The following is a 26,490-nucleotide window of genomic DNA, read 5'->3' as shown; positions in this document are numbered from 1 at the left end:
ACAAAAACAAGTTAATAAAGGAAAAGAACATAAATGGCATGATTTACCTATAGAGCTGAAGAGTTACTGGGGCTTTATTGATTATGTCATCTCAGAATGTTGCAAAGTAGTTTATCGAAAAACATTGAAATTCTTGATCTGACTTTTTGGAAAATTGCAAAAATGTGAACACAATTTGGCTTGGGCTCCTTCCCTCTTTTCATGTTTGTGGTTTCTCAGCTTTAAAGATACATAAGATCCCTTATTTTCCTCCTTCTCTCACCTTTTTCCACTCTCCCTTTCCTCATAACTTCCTCAACTCATCCCCTCCTATCTTTCCTCTCAAACTGTCAGTCAGTCCATCACACGCAAGTCTTTGTGTGTTGTTTTTGGCAGAATGCTTTTTAGTGCAACCATCTGTCTCCTACTTCCCTCTCTTTCTGTCTCCCTCTCTCTCCGTCCCTCTCTCTCTCTCCCTCTCCTGTCATTCCTGCCAAAGCCACCCATCGGAGGAGCTTTTTTTCTGCATCTCCTTTTAAAATCCTGGAAACCTTGTGAAGTCGTATGGCTCTCTGCCGACGTGCGTGAGAGAGGGTTGTGTCTGCGTCTGTGCATACAAGTTAGTGTGTGTTTGGGTTGTGGGGGGGGGGCTTTATGTGGGGAGACGGGAGAGAACATCATCTTCCAAATAAAAGGAAAGGCCAGCTGTTATGAGAGTACAGTGAACTCTCCTCATGACTCATTTTTTTGTCTTTGAATCGAGAAGATGGAGTGCAAGTTTGTGTGTGTGAGTGACTTCATTAGCGTCTTTTTAGGCTGATGTCTTATGTGTGTTCCATATGTATTCAATGAATATATGTATATGAGCCTGAATGCATTTGATTCTGAGAAATCATGATGCACAATGATTCAGATGTAAATGTAGCTGTCTTCAGTGTCTGAGGCTTTTCTGGGAGCAGTTATACACACAGCATATGTGCATGTCTATGTACTCATGTTTTCTTCTCCTTTCCCTCCATCCATCCTTCCTTCCTCACTACTCGCTCCCTATCATGCCCCCCCCCCCCCTTCATTAGCAGGTCCAGGGTCAACTCCCTCCACTGATGATTCCCGTCTTTCCTCCGGACCAGAGGACTCTGGCGGCGGCTGCAGCCCAGCAAGGCTTTCTCATGCCCCCTGGCTTCAACTACAAGCCTGGCTGCAGTGAGTACACAGTGAACACACACACCTACATTCATAAAAAGGTACAACTTGAGTCAGAGCAGTTTTTGTGTGTAATGTTTGAAATGTTTTCCACCAAGCAAGGTAGAGTGTAACCATTTTCAGACACAAGGACTCGGATTGTTTCCCAAAAGACGAGCTCGCCCCTACAGCAACAGCTCTATCTTAATAGAAAAACCAGTCCAAATACACCCTTCCTGTTTACACTCTCATCCTCTTTCTCTTTATCTCTCTCCCTCTCTCACTCAGTCTTTTTGGCTCCTTCCTTTTGTCTTTTCTATTTTTTGATGTATAAAAGGAACAAAATGCAGGCATCCTGCAGGACGTTTTGATTTTTTTTTTTTTTTTTTTTTTTTTTGCTATCACACTCCGGCTGTGTGGCAATGTGTTGTTTACCATGATAGATAGAGAGACAGAGACAGAAAGAGAGAGAGAAAGAAGGGTGGGTGCTTGCGAGGGGATGCTGAGAATAAATGCACGGTGTGGGGGTTAGCAGAGGGGGGACAGGGAGGGTGGTAATGTGACCTGCCCCAGGTTCTCCTCAAATTAACACGGGACGCAGCCAGAACATGTTTCCAATACAGCCCACGCACACTAACACACATACATACACACACACACACACACACACACACACATTCAGACACACACAAACTTCCAGGCAGCCAGAGATTGCTTTGTGATTTTTGAAACACACAAAAAAACACAAAAAAAAACAACTTAGACACAGATAAGTGAGTGTGCACACAAACGCAAGCTCATGCACATTCGGTCCCGCTCCCCCCACTCCCTTAGAGTTTCACAGCTTCCCAAACAAGTCCATTCCATTTTAATTAGTGCCATTTTCACCCACGCCCACTGCCCACGTAAATACCCTGTCAAGTGGTGGGCTTGTCTTTTCACTGCCTCCGCCAACTCCAACCGGACTGGCACACTGCGCCAGGCTTAGCCGCCCCTGAGAAAACTCTCTGGCAACTTTCAAAGTTGTTGTGAGTTGATGTAGTTTTGGTGCTGCAGCTCTAAATAGGACATGTGTAGCATTGTGCTCTGACATATTCTCACAGCGCTTCATAGCTTTGAAGATATGAATAGATTTTATCCGCACAACATGGACTCCTGTGCACTGAGTGGCTGTCTTGTTTCAACACTTGTTGAACAGTAACACAATTTTTCAGTTGTTCAAGCTTCTGGCACATTACAGCTAAAGATAACTGTTAAAGTTTTGCCAGAACTTTCTATTATCTATACTTTGAACATTAAAAACTAAAGCAGAGTAAACCAGACCTGCATTTTGAAGTATGACATGTGACAGCTGATTTTTTAGCTGATTTTTGCTACTTTTTCCATCTATTTCAAAAGCTTAATTTTTTAATAAACTAACAAGCAAACTGGACGTGTATGCACAACACAGCTCTCTATTACTGAAGAGAAAGATTCAGTTATGCTTACTCTATCCTAAATGCATAATATGTTACTCCAAATATGGCCATTGTAGTACAAAGGTTTTTCAAATTGTTGAGATGCTAAAACCCTGGAATGCCCCTTTAAATGCATTTTAACATTGCAATTTCAGAAAGCTGGGAGACTTACTAAAGACTTCAGAAAGCTGGGAGACTCACTAGAAACAGAATGATCAAAATCAATGCAGGAGATGCGACAATATTCTGATGTTTAGACCTTACTATGGGTCAAATTCCAGAAACACTGTAGCCTACATTTCCCATAATGCAAATCAATAGCATCTTTTATCAGTCTTTTCCCCCCAAAAATGCGCAGATCTTTCAAATTCAATGTCCCAAATGCATAACACATACTTTCTTTAAAAAATTTGATGCCAGAAGCCTAATTTGAGATAACCCTGATGACATCATCAGTTATTTTTTCAAACTTTCTCTCTTCAGAGCCACATAAGACATTACAACTATTTTTACACATTTAGTAGTAGTCTTCATGAAGAATAAACTGAACTTTATGTTAAAAATCAGTGGGGTGCCTCTCAAAGTTATTTTAAAAATGTTAAATTGTGCATAAATTGAAACTAAATTAACACTGATAATGTTATAGACAGGGAGATAGATCGCTTCCTTGTATGTATCTTTTCTCTGTTTGTCAGTGAGAAATTTCGGCCTTGTTCGTCGAGGTCACTGTCCCCAAGCCAAGAGCAACAAGTTTTTCTTTCCTCCGTCCTTCTCCCTTTTGTTAGAGCGACCCTCAGGAGGAGCATAAATACTCGACCAGCTCAAAGTTTGTCTAGGGAGCGCAGTGAAAAGACCCATCTCCTAGAATATACAGTACTGAAATAATTCTTGAATCCCTCCTGCCCTCCCTCCCCAGCTAGAGAAAAGAATGTCTCAGCTTCATTTTTTTTTTAATAACCAAGTTATATGGGAAAGTATGTTGGAGGGAAAGTCTGGCTAATGCGAAACATGCACACACATTTACATGGGCACACAAATGCACAATAGAAGGTCCTGATAGGGCCAAGAGGCTGACCGCTGTGCTGAAATTCCAGGTCAGAAATGCAAGGTCAAGTCCTGTGAACATTCCCAAGTTTTCTCCATGAAGAATGAAGTTTCTTCAGTGTGATACCAGTAGAAAAGCCTGTCCTCCTCCATATACTGTAATTTGTTGTTGGCATGTCCATATGCAAATCAGAGCTGACAACAGGCACATTTTACTCAGTTTGACCATAATTAAGTACAGTATTCCTCTTCTCCTCTCCTCTCTGCCCTCCTTCACCGTCTATCTCCTCCTCCACTCCTCTCAGACCTTTCTCTCCCTCCTTTTTTCTCTTTCTCTCAGAGTAATTACATCACGGCCTATCTGCACCTGGTCACTAATAATCCATACTCGTCCTTTTCTCCCCTGCTTTCTGTCTCATTCTCCCTGCACTTCTCTCATCTCCCCTGCCCTGTTCATCCATCTATCTCTTGATTTATCATTCCTGACAGAAGGGGAAGGGACAGAGCAGGAAGGGATAGAGGTGGAGAGTGACTTGTAAGGAGAGAGAGGTGACAAAAAGGACACAAGAAGAGAGAAAGTGGGAGACGGGCAAGAGAGAAACTAAAAGCAGCCTTCTCCCAACAAAGCAGAAGAAGAGACAGTTGAGACTAAAAAAAAAGAGAGAGGAGAGAGCAGCAAACGGCATTGGTGGCTCTTAATTACGGTGCTAAGGCCGGCTTTATCAGAATCCCCTCACCTCGCTGCTCTTTGTCGGGGGGTATTAAGGAGGAGGACACACAATCAGGCTTTTCATTAAGGCCTTACCAGCAGTGCACACAAAGGAAGGCTTTAACAGCTGCAGAGAGGGACTCAGGTGGTTGTGGTGATGGTGGTGGTGGTGGTGGTGGTGGCGGTAGTGGGGGTGGTGGTGGGGGGGTCGGGGGATGGGGGGGTTGATTGTGGTGAGACCAGGGACAAAGGTGGGATGAGAGGGAGGAGAAAAACAAGAGGATGAGGGGTAAGGGAGGGGGGATGCACAGACAGATAGAGAGTGAGCATGATGGAGAGGAAGGGGAGATGGAGACATGAGCAAGAAGGGATGAGAGAAAAAGGGAATATACCAGGAAAAAAGAAGGAGATAAGAAACAAGAAAAGGAGAAATTGATTACTTGGAGAGGGGGCCACTGGTGTGTAAAAATTCACCAAAACCAATCACTGTTTTTGACGTTATACTAGCCAAATGCAATGAAAATACTAAAAAAAATGTGATCTTCTCTGGTTTTCTTCAGGTGACCCCTACCCTCTCCAGCTCATCCCCACAACAATGGCTGCTGCTGCTGCTGCCACACCAGGCCTAGGACCTCTACAGCTCCAGGTAAGACTACAGTTTCTAACTCTATCTCTTGGAGGCAGATTTAGGGACCAAAAACACATACAGTAAATTGAATCAACAATCAAGTCTTTAAATATCACAAACTTGATGATTATAATAGAAAAACATGCTATATTAGTTTTCACTTGAGTGGTCCCATCAGGAATAAATCCCCTAACCCTGACAGTGTTCACACCACACATTACTGCCCACTGAGATATATAAGAACACAGCCACAGGGGGGATGCACAGCTCGCACCTACAGCCAAAGTGTGGACAGAGAAGTGATCTCATAAGAACATGATCTTCATGATCAGAGCTCAGAAATCACACAGAAGTGGCAAGTGTAACTCTCTTGTCCTGTAATACGAAGTAAATGGGGTTGAAGCAGTTTTTTTAGTGTTTTTGAAGCGGGAGCAGGAGGAAAGAAATGTTCAGAGCTAATGTATTTGTGACGGTGAGGAGACTTCAATTTCTTTTAACAGCATAGAGGCATCAATAGAATATGATCCAACGGATATTTATGATCAGAATTATGTTTACATGTTATCCTAACTCTTCAAAAATTAAACATACCAAGAAGAACATTTTTCAGACATTTCTTCTTCTGAAGTACAAAAATAGTGAAAAACTGTAGTCACTGTAATACATTACTTATATCAAGGAAGTTTCATGCCTCTACAAAATAAGTTTTGATAATGTACAGTAAAGGCATGAATGGAAACCAACAGGAAAACACATTTGACATTATAAGATCCTACTGTGTACTTACAATAAAGTGGCCAATCTTTAGTATAAACCTAGCTGAAAACACACCACAAACCATATTACTGCAACACAACACACACAAAAATAGGACAAGGTTCTACTTTTTCAGCCACAAGCAACAAGCGCAAGTCAGTACTGCTGGGATGGTTTGCGGTGTGTTTCAAATGCAAACGTCTTTGACAAAGTCAAAGAGTATCCAGATTTCAGAATTTTAAGTTCATTTTGTTTATTTTTGAGATATGAAAAGATGTAGGTCATAAGTTTGATAAAGTAGTCTGCTATGTGCTCTGATACCATAAATCTTGAGGTCAAACAGTGACGGAGCAAAAAAACAGAGTAGAGATCAGAGACAAAATCATAGAGATAAAACCAGAAAAAAAATAAGAAAGATGAGTCTGACTTTTCTCCTTTTTTATTACACACACACACACACACACACACACACACACACACACACACACATGACTAGACCTCACATACTTCTACTCAGATCCACGTGGGCATTGGAGCCCCTTTCTCACAGGGGTTAAGAACCTGTGAGGGCATCCTCTCAGTTGCCTGTCTGATACAAGTTAATCTCCAGTGTTGGGCTTGGCCTCAGTACAGGTTGCATCCCCTTGTCTCTTTGACACATATATCATAAAATATAACAGACACACATATACACCTGAGAGAAACAGCTGCATTGATGCACATATTTTCCTTTCCATCCTTTTTTTCACTTACTGTTCACACATACAGGGAATGATGAGAAAATATGGGTTAAAGGTTAGGCAGAGTGTGTGTAATACATTTGCACTTGTCAGCTAAACGTGCTGCCCCATATGCTAGTCACCAAAGGGAGAATAGAATAGCTTTGTAATTCTATCATGGAGAACGGACCCCGCTGTCGTCACTGTTTTCATTATTACTTGCGCATCTGTGTGTGTGTGTTCAGACTGGGAATAATGTCCTCTGTGCTGTTATTACTGCTCCAATCTAGCTGTCCATATGTTCAACTGTGTTCAGACTCACTCAAAATCTCCATTTGAACGGCTTTGTCCACCTTACAATTGGATTTTATTTTAACCAGCAGGGAGGGGTGAGAGGAGAGAGAGTGCAAAAAAAAATCTCACTAGACGATTTCTTTCTTACAATCCTAGAAGGAGGTGTTTCTGTCGCCGAAATGAGACATGACAGTCACCTCGGACCTCAGGTCACCAAGGCAACACAGTGGTTTGGCTGAGAGGACAAAAGTGAACCCACTTAGCTGAGACACACACACAAATGGAGATAGAAACTGAAAGATTTTCAGATACAGTACGCAATTAACTCTCCTCTTGCATTGAAGAGTTGGAATATGGAAAATATGGAAATAGAATATGGAAATATGCTGACAGATAAGTTAACGTATGGGCACTTCAACTACACAAAGCACACACATAGAGTCATTACAGTATATAGTGTAATTATTTGTACACAACTACTGTTTGCCACATATTTTTCAAAAAATGTTTTTTACACTATGTCATACAGCTACATGAAACAGGCATATTTGTAGTTTAAATCAATATATTCCTGATTTTTGTATCCTGTGGGTTTTGAAAGGGTGTTATAAGTCCAAGATGAGATCGAGACTAATTTTTTTCAGTCTACAGAGGAATAATGTTAAACTTCAAATAAAGAGGTAGATAAATGAAATGACTAAAATTGGAGTTTTAGTGATAAGCAATACTAGTGTCACATTGGGTTTCTTATCTCACACACTGAAAGGACAAACTTTAATCTGGTCCAGGTCATGACCTCCAGTACCTCAGTTCTTTAACAGGCTTCATTAGACTTGGGAAACGGGTACAATGGTGCTAATACATGAATCCCACACTGTATGCACTTACCTACTGAAACAGTACAACATTAAAGCTACACCAGGCACCTTGCTGGTGACTACAAATGGCTACTAAGTGGCTATTTACATTTTGACAATGTTATTACATAGAAATCATGTACAGTAATGTTCTTTCTCTTAATCTGAATCAAGTGCGTGGTAATTTATTTTGTACTTCCCTCTTAAATTTTGATTCATAAATAACTAACTTCTTGTAGGTTGAAAAACCAAAAAAACTGGGCTACTGGACAAGCAATAAAGTATCACTATAGCGATTTAATATTGCACATGTACTGAAGTGGGGGGACTTGAAAGAGACACGAAAAAGCAGAGGCTAAGATATAAGTTGGGATATCTTAGCCTCAAGTATACATCGAGCCCCAAAACTCGGAATCCTACATTTCCCATAATGCAACTCTCTGGTGTCTTTTGTTAGCACCTCCCAGCCTGATCCATGTCCATGTCTTTCAGACTCCACACACCCAATTTGTGATACAGGCTTTTTGATAAAAAGTTTAGTCTCAAACCCAACCTGAAATAACCCCGATGACATGCTCAGGAACTGCAAAAACAGACATTGGTAGTTTAAAGCCAATATATTTTTAAATGGAACTATGTTTAAAATTCTTTAAACATTTATCTGAACAGATTTTTAAAGATAAAATTCTGCATAATCTGAACAATTCTGGAACATCTCAATTTAACCAAAAGAAATCCACAAATCATGCTATAAGCTTATTAAACAAGTGTATGTATCAATAAAACACGTCTTTAATTTGAAAGTGTCCTTGGTATACTTTAGATATAAATGAAGAAATCAGTGATGAGTTTTGCCCCGATTACACTCCATTAAAACTGTATATATAGAAAGAAAGAAGCCTTAGAGAAAAAACTCTCAACAGCATGGCTTTGAGTTAAGTGCAGTTCTTAGAAAAATGTATTAATCTCTCAATGATTTAAAGCTCTTTCTATGTTTGAAACATCCTCCATAGAAATCAACAGAGTAGCTCATATAGTCAATGGGAGCTTAAAACAGAATCCTCCACAGAAGGTTATCAAGGCAATGGAAGCTTTGGAGTGTACATGGTTGGCATTTAGCATCTTAATCTGGGGGATGAGTGTGACATTGTGCATTAGAGCATGTTAATCTGGCTCCCTATTGACCCTTGATATCATTGATATCCTCCACATCACACAAATGGACTGAGAAGGACAGACAGAGCACTGAAAAATGAAAAGAAAAATGCACTTATCCAGGCAAAGAGAGACCAAGATTGGTGATAAAGATCAAAAGGCAGAGGTACAAGAGAGGTATTTAGAAGGATGATCAGTTAATAGGATAAACAGAGAGCAAAAGTGATGGGGTGATGGAGGTAATTGCAGGAAAAAAGTGTGGATATGTGAGAGGGAGAGAAAATTTGTGTGTGTGTGTGTGTGTGTGTGTGTGTGTGTGTGTGTGTGTGTGTGTGTGTGTGTGTGTGTGTGTGTGTGTGTGTGTGTGTGTTTGTGTGTGTGTGTGTGTGTGTGTGTGTGTGTTTGTGTGTGTGTGTGTGTGTGTGTGTGTGTGTGTGTGTGTGTGTGTGTGTGTGTGTGTGTGTGTCTGAGAGACATGGTATAAAAAGGGTGGATGGTGTGGGTCAGGCATCATATGGAGAAGCAGATGTTGGAACATATTGTCATGGATTACTGCACTGTACACCGGAGAGATGGACGGACAAACAGTGAACAGGCGGGTAGGGGGAGGCAAGAGAGATGGGAGAGGGAAAAAGAGAGGAAGGAGAGTTGCAGTTGCAGGAATAGATGAGAGAAGGTAAACGAGAAATCAATTGAGCAACTTTTTTCTCCACAAAACCTTATCTGGATGAGAGAAAGCGTCTTCTTCAGATGTGAGAATTGCTTTAGTGTTGGCACCTCATTCTCAGTCTTATAGACCTCTTGGAGTTTTTAGGAAATGCCATTTTGTGATAGCAGCATGGGATCAATGTGAAATCAATAGGCAGCAGAGATTTGTGGCTAAAGTTAAGAAAATTCTGCTTTACTACTTCTGAACACATAACAAGTAAAGGAAAATGATTTTTCAGTATATTAAGTCTGTACAATCATCTATGACATATTATTGGTGGAAAAGTCTACTTTATTGGGTATTGTTTTATTCTATTTATTGCCACGATCACAAATAGGTTTCAATTACTTTCATCAGAAAAAAGGCTCAAAAGAGACAAATAGATAGAGAGGCTGATAAGACGTGAAGACAGGGAAGTGTTTGTGTCTGTGACTCAACACTTACTTATTTTCTCTTTTGTCTTTCAGTACCAAAACATGCTGCAGCTGAAAAAAATGTGGTCAGTGAGACAGGAAGTCAGACAGACAGAAAGACAGAGAAGAATCCATTAAGATTTATACAACAGTCCTCGTTGTCCATGTAAACAATAGACCTCAATCTGCTCAGAAGCGCTGCTGACTCTGACAATAAAGACCTGGCAAACTGGCAATCTGACTAAAACTGCAGATTATTGACCAAGACTCACACACACAAACACACAGATCCCCACCGACTAAGATGACAGAAGAAACAGCAGCTTAGTGTGTGTATGTGAGGACACACACGCACACGCACAGCATTAATATTACTAATACTAAACAATCACCCCCACATCTTCAGTCAGAGAACACCAATAGTCGCACATCCCCTTTACAATTGTGTGTGAGTGTGTGTGTGTGTGTGTGTGTGTGTGTGTGTGTGTGTGTGTGTGTGTGTGTGTGTGTGTGTGTGTTCGCTCCTCCGGTCAACCCAGGGGCTTTGCGTTGTCACTTCCTGTTTGTTGACATGCATGTCGTTGTGGCGACGCTCTGGGCATGCTCCACAGTGCCTCTGCCCTCTATAACGTCTATGTGTGTGTGTTATTGCTCGCCAGCCCATTGAGCTGGCTTTGAGTGACGGGAGCTGGCCTTGTAATGGAACTCAATTCATTCCGCAAATAAAGAGGCCTTTGAACCACTGGTCCGAATATGGCAAGACACACATGCACACACACATACACACACCGCCTGTGGTCCACTCTCTAGGGGGTTTGGCTGGTAGAGAAGGGAGGGGGGTGAGGGGTGTTCATGCTTGGCTGCACCCCCCCACCACCCACACCTCCCACACTACCTCTTCCACAGTGTAGCTAATTGAAGAGAAATGGGTGAGCGGAGGTCGATCTGATCTCACTGAGCTGGTCTGCGCTGCATTCATCCTGCTGATTTCCACATCAGCAGCAGCAGCAGCACACCCAGTCTACTGTATGTACCTCAATTATCATTGTTCCCCCTCAGTTTCTGTGACGTGGCAGGTGCTGACTCTAGGCTCAGGTTTATTTCCAAAACTAAGAGAAACAGCACCAAAGTTTTTGATAAAACTCAGTTGTCTGATTGATTCACTTCCATATTTTTTTAGATCTTTTGAGCAGATTACAGTGCTCATGACAATATATTAAGGTGCAAGAAAGCTTCTCTCGATTACTGTCCATAACCTCAGTTTCACAATAAGTATTTCTTAAATTTAAAGCATCCAGCCAGAAAACATGTTGCTTTTATGTTGCTGTTGCATTGTTGCAAAGTGAATATTGTTGCTGCCACATGTGACAGTCAGTCGGAGAGTATTTCACATTCAAATATGAGTTTCTTCCCAAAAGTATTCTTTTGTGAGTGTGTGGTACTGCCAGTTTGAATGTCTCGTTTTTTTCTTGTTTGTATAAAAAAAATAAATGTCTTTATTTAAGATAGCAGTGTAGAGCAGACACTAATGTAACTGTCAAGGGAGATAGAGAGAAGTACAAATAGACAGAGAGAGAGAAAGAGCATTGACAGCATCTCTTCCTTGTCCATTTGCATAAACCAGCCTTTGTTTGACGTTGGTGGCCGGCAGCCAAGTGCCAACAGAAGGACGGAAGTTAAACTAAATTTAAAAAAAAAAGAATGGTCCTCTTCCAGAAAAATCTTCCACCAGAAATAAATAATAACAATTATAGCTATTCAAAAAACAACACATCAGTTACTTCTCACAAAAACAACCGGGGAGGGAATAACAATTCTGAGAAAAACAAAACAGCATCTTGGAGATTTGTATTAGCAGACATGAAAGTAATTGAGCTTTGCTGGATGATTTTGAGGAGGAAGATAGAGAGACAGAAAGAAGCATTTATGAATATTGAAGCTCCTTCCAAGTTGTGAATATTATGTTTTGTCTGTTGCTGTGGAAATACTGGCCAGAGACTGCTTTGTGTGATACAGTGGTATTGCATAAATATTCCTGAGTATGTTCACACCATAGCAGCTCACACCATAATGCTTTTATTTAATTGAAAATTAATTAAATACATAAATAAGAATTGGGAAAAAAAATTTTGTTTCCCTCAGCAGTTATTGAATCAATTTATCTTTGTTTTAGTCTATTTTATAGTGTTTCTGTGTGTTTTTGAATCTTATTGTCAGCACATTAAAAACATTGCAGGGGCACAAGACACTTCTGGCAAGTCCCATCTGGCATATAGCTTCACAATCTTCCTCCCTCTCTCTCTCTTTCCCTCTCCATCATCATATTTTTTTCACCTTGAGCAAGAGCTGGGCTCTCCGGCATGACCTCGATAACTGGCATGTTTTCTCTTTCTCCCACGATACACCTGGAGGGGACATGGCCATCTCTGGGCCTGTCAGAGAGGCTGTTAGCGCTTCTCCCATGGGGTGAGGGAGGGGGTTGACAGTGGAGATGTCCATCTCTATCTCTCTCTGTCACACAAGCAGAGGCTGGGCCCCTAATGGCCTCTTCTTCCAGAGCTTTTTAGTTGGTGTCTTCTTTTTTGTTTGTGCGCTCTCAAGTACTCATTTATTTATGTTGTCCCTTTCTTCTTCTTTTTTTCCTCCTCGACTATAATCCTGTCTGTCTCTCTGGCTCCCAATCCCCCGACCCACCCCTGTCTCTCTACCTGTCTCTCTAACCTTGCAGCAGTTGTACGCAGCTCAGCTGGCAGCCATGCAGGTTTCCCCGGGGGCCAAGCAGCACGGAGGCAGCCTGCCACCTCAAGCCAACCTGGGCACACACTCGCCACCCACCAACACACACCCACACAGTGACAAGGGCCGCAGCTCCCCGCCACCAAACAAGACCAAGGTAAAGAAAAGTGTGTGCATGTATATGTGTTGAATACAAGAACTGCCTGTGGCTGTCAAGCCTTGTGGTCAATATTAACCACTATTATCTGATTTTTTATAAATGTACAATCTAGGAAGCAACATAAGCAGACATTAAGTCTAAACATTTTCATTCCCAAAATTCAAATTTGGCTTCAAATATCCTTCTTACCACATTATTGGAGTAAGGATACTTCCACCCATTACAATTACAATTAACTTGTTTCAGGTATTTTCAGAACTAAGCTTAATTTTTCTTGATTCCAGTGCAAGTGACCTGCCTTACCCTTTCTTATTTCTAAATAAATACACTAATTTCTTGCAAAAAAAGTTTATTTCTATTGAAATCTGTTTTAAGCTGGCAAATTCTTTTACTTTTTTAAGAAACTATAACTTTGTGGACTCAGTTACAGCCAGAAATGACATTTGCTGTCTAACTATATACGTCCTTCTCATTCTAGTGTTACAACACAGATTGAGAGACTGAATGTCTGCTTGGATGAGATTGTCTTTCACTGCAGTGCATGATCTGAAAATGTATCTCCAGGCTTGTGTGAATCCTGCATTGCATCCCGAATCTTGTCCTTTTTTTTCAATCAAACAAGTGTCCTGAGCAACAGTCAGCTCCTCATACTAATGCACACCTTAGTACAACTTTGTCCCTGCCAAAAACTCACAGTCACCTCTGTAAATCAAACACCCCAACTTTATCACAAAACTCCAGCTGGTATCTGGTCACGGAGGCTTTGAGGATGTATTGGTATTTGTGCCGTTTTCTCAGCTGGCTGCCCAATAGGGGCAAAAGGAAGCCTTGTGTCCATTCAAGTGGAATTCTATGAATATCTGGTGGACTGTTGCAACCCTGACCACCTCCCCTCACTCATATACACACACATAACTCTCATGCTCCCTGCTGTCCTCTATCCAACCTAGGACCCACGCCAAGTGTAGTGGTCAGTCACAAAGCGACACACACAGAGATACTGATACACGTATGGGGTCAGGCTAGTCTGTCTAAGAGTGGGACAACACCATCAAAATCCCACAGAGTTTAATAATCTGAATCTAGATTCGTGCTAACCCCACATTTTATCACATAAATCAGAGTTTGACATCTCCTTTTTTTCCTTTCTTTTTTTTAACCTTTTCTTTCCTATTCCTTTCCTTTCCTTCACTTTTTATTTCCTTTCCTTTCTTTCCCATTCCTTTCCTTTTCTCTCCTCTCCCTTTTTCTCCCTTTTCTTTCCTCTTTTCCTTGCCTTTTTTCTCCTCTCCTCTCCTCTCCTCTTCTTCCCTCTTCTTTTATTTCCATACTTCCACTTCCACATCTTTTCTTTTACTTCTTTCCACACTGTTCTTGACCTGTGCCAACACCTTTGTTCACAAACACGCACAAGCCCAATCTCACACTGTTAGGACTACCTCCTGGCCTAGGTTAAAGCTTTTGTTTGACCCCAGGGCTTGCACCCCAGCTTCCTTGTCCATCAACCCCTCCCTACGTCTCCATCGCACACACACACACACACACACAAACACACACACACACACACACACACACACACACACACACACACACACACACACACACACACACACACACACACACACACACACACACTACCATCAAACACATACATCTTATTACCATATATATGGATTTGGGCTGACAGGCCAGTGCTGTGGCCTTTGGTGGAGCAGACATGGGAAGCCGTAATGGCCTCCCCAGTCCAGCGGGAGTGGCAGACTGGGGAGTGGACCCACATGAACCCCAACAGGCCCCATGAAGCCAAAATGGCCGATTGACGGCAGTGCTGTTTTGCTGATACTCCCCCATGTAGCAGCTCTGTTTGTGAGCATGGCGAGACAAACATTAGATAAGTAATGTTTCTTTCTTTCTTTTTCTTTTTTCTCTGTCTCTCAGCCTCTTCCTTCTCATTTTGATTTCTTTCATTCACTCTGACCACTGCAGCACTGTCACTCATTCCCTTCCAACTCTCTTTTCCTGTCTCTCCCTTTCTCTCTCCCTTGGTGAGCGACATGTATATTTCAGAGATGTGCTCCCCCTGTGGGCTCTATCTCAGGTCTCTAGTCATTTAGAGACCTGCTGCCTGCCTCTGCTCACAGCTGTTTGGACTTAGGCACACATCACTAAAGTGCTTTACCCTCGGGTGAGACACGGACACACACACACGCACACAAATGTGCAAATGCAGGGGCACACACACAGGTGTAGAACAAGATACCAACTAGAAACCATGCATCTCCCTCACACACACAAACACACAGCCATGCACAAATCACTGCAGCATACATGCAGCTCTCTCATTCGCAAGAGTGGATTTTTAGATGTAGGATGGCATGAATAAAGAGCAATACAACGGTGCAATTCAAATGATGCACCATATGTAGCCCACTCACTGACATGTATCACGCACACGGAGTGGTGGAAAGTAACTAAACACATTTTACTCAAGTAGTATAGTTACCTACAGTTTTGAAATACATTTATATTACTTGAGTATTTCCATTTTATGCACATTCTACTTCTCATGTACCACATTCTAGAGGTAAATCTTCACTAAAGGATGATTTTATGTATCATTATACATAAAAATATATAAAGAAGTTCAAATGAACCCCACTTTAAATAACTACATTATATACTATTTTCATGTTAGTATATACTGCATGGATAATATAATGCACACAATAGACTCTGTATATTCTTAGAGGAGCCAGTCTGCATGAGTTCCATTTCATACTTCAAGTACACTCTGGTAATAAGATTTGCCAAAAAATATACTTTTATTCAAGCACAATTTTAAAAGCAGTGTTTTTAGTTGTAACTCAGTATTTGTAAAGTTGTATTACTACTTTTACTTAACTAGAAGTAGTAATAGTTTACTTAAATAAAAGATCTGAATGTTGTCCATGACTGCTCACATGTACACACACATTCAAATGTCAGTATGAATGAAATGGAGACCAAAACCTAAATTTCCAACATGTAGCATATAATGACAGTATGCAACCAGCAAAACTGCTGCCAATAGTACTGTTACTGACAGTGTGCCCGCACACACACACACACACACACACACACACACACACACACACACACACACACACACACACACACACACACACACACACACACACACACACACACAGAGGTTTGTTGCTTTCTTTTTGCTGTTAAGGCTCTTGCATAAACTTTGAATGGTTTTCCAATGTATTCTTGAATTGATAACAAGTCTTTGAGTCAGCAATTTGGAAGCTAAAATCTAATTGATTAGAATATTAATATAGACAGTGTCAAGACAGCAGGCCTGGTCCAATTGTCACGTCTGTTTTCTCCAATTACAAATTAGTAGAAAATATGAAGCGCATTTACATACTTAGGGGGTTAGTGTTTGCATCGTTGCCACATACTATAAGAAACAGTGTCATATCTGTGTCATCTACTGTTTGATAGAACTAGATATGACAATATAATTAATAATAACAGTCACTTATAGCTGGAAGGAAAGGAAGAGAGGAGGAAACAGAGAGGAAGGCAAAGAGATGCAATAAGAGATACAGGTCTTGATATGAACATTGTAGCACACACACCCACACACAAACACACACACACACACACACACACACACACACACACACACACACACACACACACACACACACACACACACACACACACACACACACACACACAGACCAGACCAGGATAAACAATAGTAGCACACACACTTGTCCTGTTAATTGAACCATCAGCTCCTGTGATGAGATGCAGAACCCTGATTTCACTTTCACATGTCTGCATCCACAGAAGTGATACAGCCTACAAACACACACACACACACACACACTCACTCACACGCATTATCTCTCCCCTCCTGCTTCCTCTCTGTTTCCCTTTCTGTCCCTCTGGCTCTCGCTGTCACTCTGCATGTTTTCGGCCTCAAAGCTGGAGACTGTTTCATCAGCCAAGAGAGACACAAAAGCAATTGTATTAATTCAAGATTCCAAGCCTTCAGAGGTTTTAGAGTCCTCACGGTCACACTCGCACATGCACACACACAAACACACACACAAACACACACACACACACACACACACACACACACACACACACACACACACACACGCACACACACACACTGTCATGAGATTTAGAGCTTGTTGAAAACTGACACACACACATAAACAAGTCGGTCCAAGCCTCTCAGCTCCACTGTCTAAACTAATTCCTCTACACTGGCATAATGCAGGTTGGCCATCTTCCCACCATAGGATTTGGCTTGGCGCTGAGAGGAAACTCCCCCATCCACTGTACAAGAGGCGGAGGCATTATCTATTTGTAATAAATATTCAAACGCGTTCCCAGCCAAAGCCCACCATAGATTGGATCAGGATTGAGAAGATCCTGCTCAGTTTTTCTCCTCTCCTTTCTCTCCTCTTTTTCTATTGTTTCAATGAAGGCATCTTTGGGGGTCCTCCGTCTATTTAGAAAGACCCCCCTAATGAAGGACAATCCGGTTAGGCCTCATCGCAAGCGCACATACACGCATGCACACACAAACTTGCGATCACACACATAGGCACATACACATGCAGGGGCTTAATTGGAAGGGCTTAATTGAGTTGTGAGGGGCTCATAAGGCTTAGTGCGACTCAAGGAGTGGGAATCAGGGAAAGTCGGCCTTAATGAGTGGAGATACCACACACACATACACACATCCACACATACAGACACACACATACAGTACTTGCTCTCTTTTTTGGATCCCACTGTATGCTGGATTCTACTCCACCTAAGCAGCAATTAGACTAATGATCAGAAAGTAAAGAAAAATAATGTGTCTCTTCTATTCTATTGTTTAAATTTAACTACAATATAACCACATCTGTAATGCTAAAAGTTCCCTATGTAAAATATACACTTATAGACAATTAATAGATTACTGTAGTAAAACAAAATAATCTAAACAAAACAAACTGTTTTTCTACAGCACATAGACACTATTGTTTTGCATTTTAGGTGGCAGGCCATTTAAGCCGTCCCTTGCCCCATGTTGTGTCTGCCGTTTAATTGCAGAGTTTTAATTACACAGAGTGGTCTGTGTACATCTGGCCCCTCAATAATCTAATTCCTTCTTTCCTGTCATGTGACCCTCTGAGGCTCCCCCTGATTGGATTAGGTCATCGGCAGGGATGATGTTGCCATGACAGTTAACGTGATAACAGCCCTAGGCTCCATGTGGTGGTCCACGTGCTGATTCATTTAGGGGCTACTGTCTGCTACATGTATTGTGTGCAGACATCCATTGATTTAGATGAATGAGTAAATTTAATGATACAGATATATGAATACAGAGTCATTTTTGGCTTAATGTAAAAATACAGTTGGCATTAACAAAATGGACCTCAAAAAATAGCTTCTTCAATGTAGTATATATTGATTAGTTGCTTGGGCTGTGAATGTGTGTGTGTGTGTGTGTGTGTGTGTGTGTGTGTGTGTGTGTGTGTGTGTGTGTGTGTGTGTGTGTGTGTGTGTGTGTGTATCCACTTGTGTGTGTGTGTGTGTGTGTGTGTGTGTGTATCCACGTGTGTGTGTGTGTGGTTGTCTTTGAGGCAGAAAGTGCTGCTGGTCCCCTGTTTCTAATGGAGCAATTGCACATTGAAGTGGCAGACAGTCCTCTGTTCTGCTGTTTCACACATTCAGACGTAACTGTGTCTTTAGTCTCTCACAGCTGTAAAGACAGTGTGGGATTCTTCATGAAAGACAGAGAGAGAGGGGGTCCACTGTTGTTTTCAGAATGATTTCAAGGTGTTTCTCCTCCTCACGTGTTTGATTGTTGCTCTTGCCACTGGCTTTGTTTGAAGCATGTCGAGGAGCAGCATTATACAGTAATGCATGTTTACTGGAGCCTACATGTGGAGTGTGCATGTGCATGTGCATGTGCATGACTCGTATTGCCTCTGCCCTGTTTGAAGGGTAACATTGCTGTGATAAGAAGTCAGTTATTTTGCATGTGAATGTCAGTGGTTTGCACCGAAATATATGAATCTTTATTTTTGTTTGTGCTGTTAAATTGTTCGCTTATGACGAGCTGTTTGGAGACGGGCAGTGGCATGCACCTTGTCATCTGTCCCACCAGGCTTGCCTCAGATTGCTGTGCATGGGTTCCCGTTTAATTAGTACGTGTTAAAGGCTCAACTGCGAGTGGTCTCGGTGAAGGAGTGCGAGTGGTCAATCCTGCCTCCAACTTCCAAATTTCTAAGGTGGTCACAGCAGGCAAAACTGTGCTGTTTTGGTTTTTGCAGGACAGTGAGGGTGCACAGCCACTGAACCTGTCGGCCAAGCCTAAGGCATCCGAGAGCAAGTCACCCAACTCCCCCCCAACTTCCCCACAGGTCCCTGCTGCTGCTGCCGCCGCCAAGCTGGGTCCTGCCAGCTCCATGAAGCACAGCATCGCCCCCTCCAGCATCGGAGGACCACCGACCAGAGTCAGCTCAATAGGTAAGTGGACTGAAGTATCCATCATACACACCCACCACAGGATGGTTAAAGGATTAAACTAGGTTATTAAAACTTGAGTCTTTTGTAGTTTTGCCTTTACATCTTACTCAGCAAGTTAATTGCTGATATCTGGAAACATGGCTAGCCCTGTTGCAGACCTCTGAATCTACACCCAAATCTCCAGTTTGTTATGCAATTCAGATAGGTCTGATGCTGTGCTTACTGATGGCTCTTTCCCCATTGTTAGAGAGACATTCAACCAATATGAGCTTTTTAGACGGAACTAAGAATGGGGTAGTCAATTTCCTGCAAAGCTAGCTAGCTACTTAGCTACAGTAATAACCATAAGTCACCAAGCATGGATGAGATCGATGAAGCTTCACAGATTTTGGGAAGTGGTATTACAGAAATTGCAACTGTTAATGTGGCATACATTTTTGATCAACATGAAAAATGTTTATTCAACTTCACCTAGCAACCACTATTACAACTTCCATGTTGCCTAAAAATGGTGGGACAAATGCTTTTTTCACTTCTGATTGACTGGGGTAAAACAAAATAACCCCGCTCCAAAATGGTTGAATGACTGAAGTTAAAGAAAGGGCAAATAAATCTGCTTAACATGGCTATTCCTGTTACAACAATGTCCAAAAGGGGAAAGAAACAAGTAGTCAGATGATTCGACAGGTTGTGAACAAGCCAAAAGTTTAGGCAGAACATTTAAACCACTTTATTTGGAGGTAAAACCAAACGTACACATTGTGTGGGCATAATTAGGCAAGCACAGTAGGCCAAAGTTGAAAAGCAGGTTGGGGGTGTCCAAACTGTGATGGATGGTTACAGTTTTGGTAATAGTTTTAACATTAGCCTTTGTTGCCTCTTTATTAGTTTGTCTAACCAGGGGTTTTGTTTAAAACCTTACAAGTTGGCTGCTTGCTTGCGGTTCCTACCCCATTGAAATTCTGGCAATGTTGCAGTGTTTTCAGCTCTCAGCAATTAATTGATGAATACATTATTATCATTATTATCAATAGGAATGATAATCAAAACTATGAAAATAAGACCTGAGTTGTAATAAAATTATCCTTTAAATGCGCACACACTCATACAGTACACAACAAAATTTCCAAACAAAACATGTGAATGCATACCTATTGTATACATACAGTATGTGTGCCTACACTTCAGTACACTCTTATGAAAAGCGTTTGCAAATTGTTCCCACAATGACAATGTATGTCTTTAAGGTAAACAGTAATAGCTCTGCTGGTGGTGGAGATGACAAAAGTACTGTTTTCCTCAAATTGTTGCCATTGTTGCTAGTGCCAGTACCATAATCATACTCAGCCATATGCACACATACATAGAATATGACATAAATGAATCACTATTTTGTATTCATAATCCATTTTTCACGCAACACTGATAGTTCAAATATTACACATATATAACAGGCTATAATTAGTATGTTTGTGTTTTTCTTCCGTGTCGCTATTTGCCTCGGGGCTGCTTCATTGTTATGTGTTTATTAGTGATTGAAAGAGACAGAGAGACATAGGAGTGAGGAGAAGGAGAGAGAGAGAGAGAGAGAGAGTGAGAGAGAGATGGGGATTAGCACTTTTTTTGAGTGATGAAGCGGGGGAATAATAAAGAGATGAGCACATGACAGACAGGAGGTATCACCAATGAGATTAGACAAGCCTCTTACATGAGCCAGGACAGCGCAAACACCCAGCATTAATGACACAATGACAGCACTCACACTAAAACACACACTCTAACGCACACAAAGGCTCACACACACACAAATACAATCCCACCTCCTCCCCCTATGCAATAGGCAGTTAGTCATTTTTTTCTGATTTCTTGGCTAATCTCACTGTTTTTCAACAAATCGGCGGATTTAATATCAGATTAGTGGATTTGCAGTCCCAGATGTTTTTTGTTCAGAAAAATGGATTACAGTGTTTAAAGTTTGTGTGTGATCCCAGCTAAATTATATGTGTGTGGATACCACTGCATTTTGTGTTGCAGATCTCGGTTATGTCGTAGGAACTCATGGTCCCATCTGTTGCCACTATGTTTACCCAGTCACCAGCACATTTGTTATTACAGTTCATAGTCATATTAGGATTCCTTCAGTTCAAATTCAGAGGGGATAGAGGAGGCAGACAAATTGAAAAAGAGTCTAGAGGCGGTCGTTTTGATGTGGGAGTGACTGTGTGTCTGTGTGTGTTCAGGTTATTTAAACTAAGACAGGAACAAGAACAGAAGGGATGACTCACATAGTAGTAGATGTAGTGAAAATTAAAAAGGTGGCAAAACTCCAGTGAGATGTCATTATTAACTCCAGAAATGTACACACAGCTAATATCTGCTTTTAGAGAAGAATTAATGCATGCCATTTCTTCATTTTAAGTCACATGGAAGTTAAAAGTTTTTTCTTGCTGGGTTAGGACAAGGGTTAAATGTTTTTATGTCTCCAAGAGAAGAATAAAACTACAGGAAATTAGGAGGAAATTAATCAGGTACAACCAACTCACGTCCTGTACTTGTACTTAACTCGAGTACTCCCTTTTACTCTGCTTCAAACTTCTACTCAACTATATTTCTGAGAGAAAATTGTACTTTTTAATTGACCACATTAGTCTTACAGCTTTAGTTATTTGTTACTTTACAGATTTCCCATACAAAATAAATGATCAGTTTATAAAATATAATGTTTTTTTACAAATTAAAAGTATATAATATATAAAATTAGCTCCACCTCAAAAAAACTACAACATTAAAGTGATTCTATTTAATAATGACATGACACCTCTCCACCTTACTTAAGTAAAACTTTTACTCTTAATGTAGTATTTTTTGTCTTTAATTGTTGTATTTGTACTTTTACCTACATGTAAGTAAAGGATCTCAATACTTCTTCCACGACTGATCATATGAAACTCAATTTTGCACAATTCTAAATATGCATTTTTATAGACAACTAGTTAACAAAGTAATTTTGACTTTAAAAGAGCCTGTCCTCATTCAATATACAATACATCCATTTTATATCACTTGTATTGTATGAGTTAATGTCATAAAGATGTGTCTGGAAAAAATGGTGGATGCATTTTGTAGGCTCCAATTAAAAAGAAAGCAAACAGATAGCATATCATTGGATTGGTTTTATGCTTTTGCAGGGTTTTATGCTCACTAAGGCTTTTGGAATGTATCCGTAGGTGAAAAGATGTGTTAACTGGGTTCATTTAGCACATAGAAGATTGTTAGAAGGTAGTTTCAGTTTGTCTATCTCTGCTAACTTCTACACAGTGCACCTCTCTTTCTTTTTTGATACCTACCAACCCAGAGGCATGTTCCTCTTTCTCCGGCTCCATCTATCCATCCATCTCCTCATTTCAAACCAAACTGAAGGGCTGTCACCGCCTGTAACTTCTACCATGATCACACATTTGTCTTTGTCCCTTGAATAAAATACTGCAATTCCCTCTGATCTTCCTGCCAGAGTGTTTTTGTGGTCAAAAATGTACTGCACCTGTCTATAGAGATTTGGTGCTCAGAGACTAAACTTGTGTGTGTAGATTGAGAAAGAGAGAGAGAGAGAGACCCCCCTCCCGTTCTATCTGGGTCACTTTCACTTGTGTGGATGGTTGGCATCGCTGTCAGTCTGAGCGAGACTTGCACACACACATTCATGTGCACAAGAATATATATATGTCCCCCTCCCTCTTCTTTTGACTCCAGATTAAAATTGACTGCCAACCGATTCCATCGCCCTCTCCCCTCTCACTCTTCTGTCCTCTCCCACCCCCCTCAACCCCCTTTTCGGCCACGCTCACATCCAGATTTTCTGGTTATGACTTCTGAAAGAGTTCACGGCTCTGTCATTACCAATCTGAAGCCGGTAATCTAGCCTGAGATGGCATTAGTAGTGCGGATTAGCGCCGATAAAGGCACATAAGCCAGCCGCGGCTCTTTGTTAAGAGCTAACCCGATTGATAAAGAGGCGATAGCGGTGCACACAATCACATGCAAACACACACACACACACACACACACACACACACACACACACACACACACACACACACACACACACACACACACACAGTCAGAGCAGATGTCTCAGATGCCTCATCGGCGGCCAAACTGCAGAAATAATACAAATAATTGGTAGCAAAGAGATCTGATCTTTGCTAGGCGGCAGGGCAGATGTTCTCAACCAGGGAAATTAGCAGGACTTTTTAGCCATAATAAGAGTCATCTGGCCACATCTCTTCAAAATAGAACTGGGAGGGTTCAAATGAAAAGAGGCAGGGATGTGTGTGTGTGTGTTTGTGTGTGCAAAGAGGAGAAAAAGAAAGTGAACGGTGGACGATGTAATGTGATTTAAAGGAGAGTCGAGGGTTTGAAGTCTTGATAGAGTGACTTTGTTTGTTGTTTTTTGAATGTCTGTGTATGGGTGTGTGTGTGTCTGCGCGTGTATGTGTGTGTGTATTTTGCGTGTTTACGGCTGAAGGCAGGTGGGGAGGCAGAGGGCAGCATGTAGCAAGGCTAGCTACGGGCATACTCTGACTCACATGCCTACCTCGATGAGCTCAAATGGTCAGTGTCTCTCTCTCTGTGTGTGTGTGTGTGTGTGTGTGTGTGTGTGTGTGTGTGTGTGTGTGTGTGTGTGTGTGTGTACAAATCTGAGAGAGACACACAGGAAAAGAGAGAGAGACCCCTTCCCTCCACTCACACACACACACAGATGCCCCGGCAAAACTCCCTTCATCAAGTGTATGTTAATGTCTGTACCTCATGGTTCAGGGGAAGATTTATTCCGGATGAAAACCTCCTGTCAGTTTACCAAACATAAAGACACACACACACGCACACACACACACACACACACACACACACACACACACACACACAGGCAAATACAGTCACACTAATTTACTCAATTGTAAAAGCTATATGCTATTCCAAATGTCTCTTTATTATTATCTCTTTTTATAATTTTACATCTGAAGTACAAATAAAGTGGTTAACAACACTCAAAATGAATCAGATCAACATTTTTACCCACTTTTAATTAATATGCAAAACCAAATTAATTGCTCATCCTCTCTGTGTCTATGTTTCTGTCTGTGTCTCAGCAGACTTGTTGTCATCGCTGTCCTCAACAGCTTACCTGAACGACCACGAAGCGGTGACCAAGGCCTTCGCAGAGGCCCGGCAGATGAAGGAGCAGCTGAAGAGAGAGCAGCAGGTTTTGGATGCCAAGGTGGCTGCTGTCAACAACCTCAGCCTCAACAATGGACGCACGGACAAGGTAGACCACTTAAAACTACACTAATACAATAGGACATGGTATCAGACTGTGCTGTAACCTTAGCGACAAGCAACAAAGTGTCCCTGCCTCAAAAAAATCGAAGTTGTTTGGATATTTCTCAATTTTTGAGGTTTACAACAAATGGCACCTGTAACTTCACTACCTAAAATTGAACATACACTATGGCACACTGGTCACTATAGTCACAATGAAAACGCATGCTGAAATAAAGCGCAGACAGTGTTTCTGAGAGCTTTTAAAATGCTGCATGTTGTAAAATACTAATTATGAAATCAGGACTTTTATGAGACAGGACAATAACAAAAAAAACATAAGGATCCCCTTACAAACAAATACATAATAGCAAATGATTCCAAAAGTCTAAAATCCTAAATTCTCCCGAAATGCAGAAAAAAGTCTCAGAAGTCATCACAAGCTGTAGCTACTCATTGTCAGTGTGTATAATAATTTGCCTTGCCATATGCCACCCCACCGCACTATGTAGGAGGTAAATCAGTGTACATTGTGCTCACTGAAATGTGTCGAAGCTAAAAAGGGCCAGATAAGGTAAAACCAGAGGCATCTCAGAGGTAATGAGTGTGTCTGTAAAGCACACTGCAGGGCTATGTGCACGTGTGTGTGCTTGTGAGCGTGTGTGCGGCAGAGCAGAGCGTTGAGGAGATGGTAATGTGAAGTGACGGTGCTGGCTCCTCAGCAGCGTGGCTAAATTGTGGTTATTTGTTAAACACATTGGGAGTCAGCTGGTGCATGCGCACAAATACACACACACACACACACACACACACATACATACAGAGTAACAATGTGCTTGAAGCATCTGTACCACTGACATTCAACAGCTCTATCTGTCTCTTTCTCTTTGCCCCTTTTTTTATTCTTTCATTTGATGTATTTCAAACAGTCAAACCCACACTCTGTTTTCAACCCAGGTTTATTGTACACATTTAGACAGCTTTAGAAGGCTTCAGTCTAATAGCCAATTAGATTTAATCTAAATGAAGTTAGGGAGTTTGATAAATATAGCCGGGAAGAGAGGGAACATAAATGAATATAATATTTGTGTTTGTTACACCTTCATTGCATTAGATGGAGGTTTTTAGTCGGGTTTTGTCACTGCAGGGATCATAAAATATTAGAAATAATTTTATTACACTATTTTTGTAATTTCCTATTAAATTGGTGTATGTTATCATATAGTAATTCAGTGAGATAAATTGAAAAAGTAAGGTTTTCCTGTCATTGTAACTTTTCCTAATTAGTTTCTTACCATTTATAATGGTTTTTACAATGAAACATTAAGAATTTAAAATTTTTTTAGGAAATGTAATTTTTCATGTAAAATTGAGAATATAAATAGATGTTTTGTATTTTTCTAGAGAAGTATTAAACACACTTCAAGCTATCAAAATGGAGACCTTTTTTAATTTACAGTCCTGAATTTTTAAAACACTTTTTTGGAGCAACCATGACTCTTTCTCATCTTCCAAAGCCCCGCGCTCTCGCTGACTCCCGTTTCCTCGGCCATTTGGCTTTGGGCTGCGCAAGTGTGAAGCCAGCGAGCTCTTGGTGTTCAGATACGACAGTGTCATCTCTGACAGACCCAGAGGATTAGTCTTGTTGCTACTTTGTGCCTTGGCTTCCAGTGTCAGCCATTCAATCCACTTTTCTCATGTACTGTACTGGAGCTTAATGTCAGACTAGGCTGTCATCCACTCTGTCTCCCCGATCATCTCTGTCTCTGCCTCACACACACAAACACGTTGCATAAAGTCCTTGTAACAGCACATTTAATGTCAAAATATAAA

General features: G+C 41.2%; 1 protein-coding gene across 7 annotated transcripts in view; it reads left to right on the top strand.

Annotated features, from left to right (window-relative positions):
• sox5 (SRY-box transcription factor 5) overlaps positions 1–26,490 on the top strand; it is a 97,066-nt gene that overhangs the window by 62,316 nt on the left and 8,260 nt on the right. Inside the window, exons 7-11 of one of the 7 annotated variants that reach the window (XM_040151398.1) lie at positions 1,059–1,182; positions 4,932–5,017; positions 12,631–12,795; positions 19,143–19,338; positions 24,519–24,664. In XM_040151398.1, the coding sequence (XP_040007332.1) occupies positions 1,059–1,182; positions 4,932–5,017; positions 12,631–12,795; positions 19,143–19,338; positions 24,519–24,664 (717 nt within the window). Of the gene's footprint in view, positions 1–1,055; positions 1,183–4,931; positions 5,018–12,630; positions 12,796–19,142; positions 19,339–24,488; positions 24,665–26,490 lie in introns of all 7 variants that reach the window. The other 6 variants (XM_040151381.1, XM_040151418.1, XM_040151408.1 and 3 more) reach the window with 6 other exon arrangements.

Source organism: Xiphias gladius, chromosome 2 (genome assembly GCF_016859285.1).
Source record: "Xiphias gladius isolate SHS-SW01 ecotype Sanya breed wild chromosome 2, ASM1685928v1, whole genome shotgun sequence".
Lineage (NCBI taxonomy): Eukaryota > Metazoa > Chordata > Actinopteri > Istiophoriformes > Xiphiidae > Xiphias > Xiphias gladius.
The sequence above is the reverse complement of the archived record's forward strand: the minus strand, read 5'-3'. Positions and strand labels throughout refer to the sequence as shown.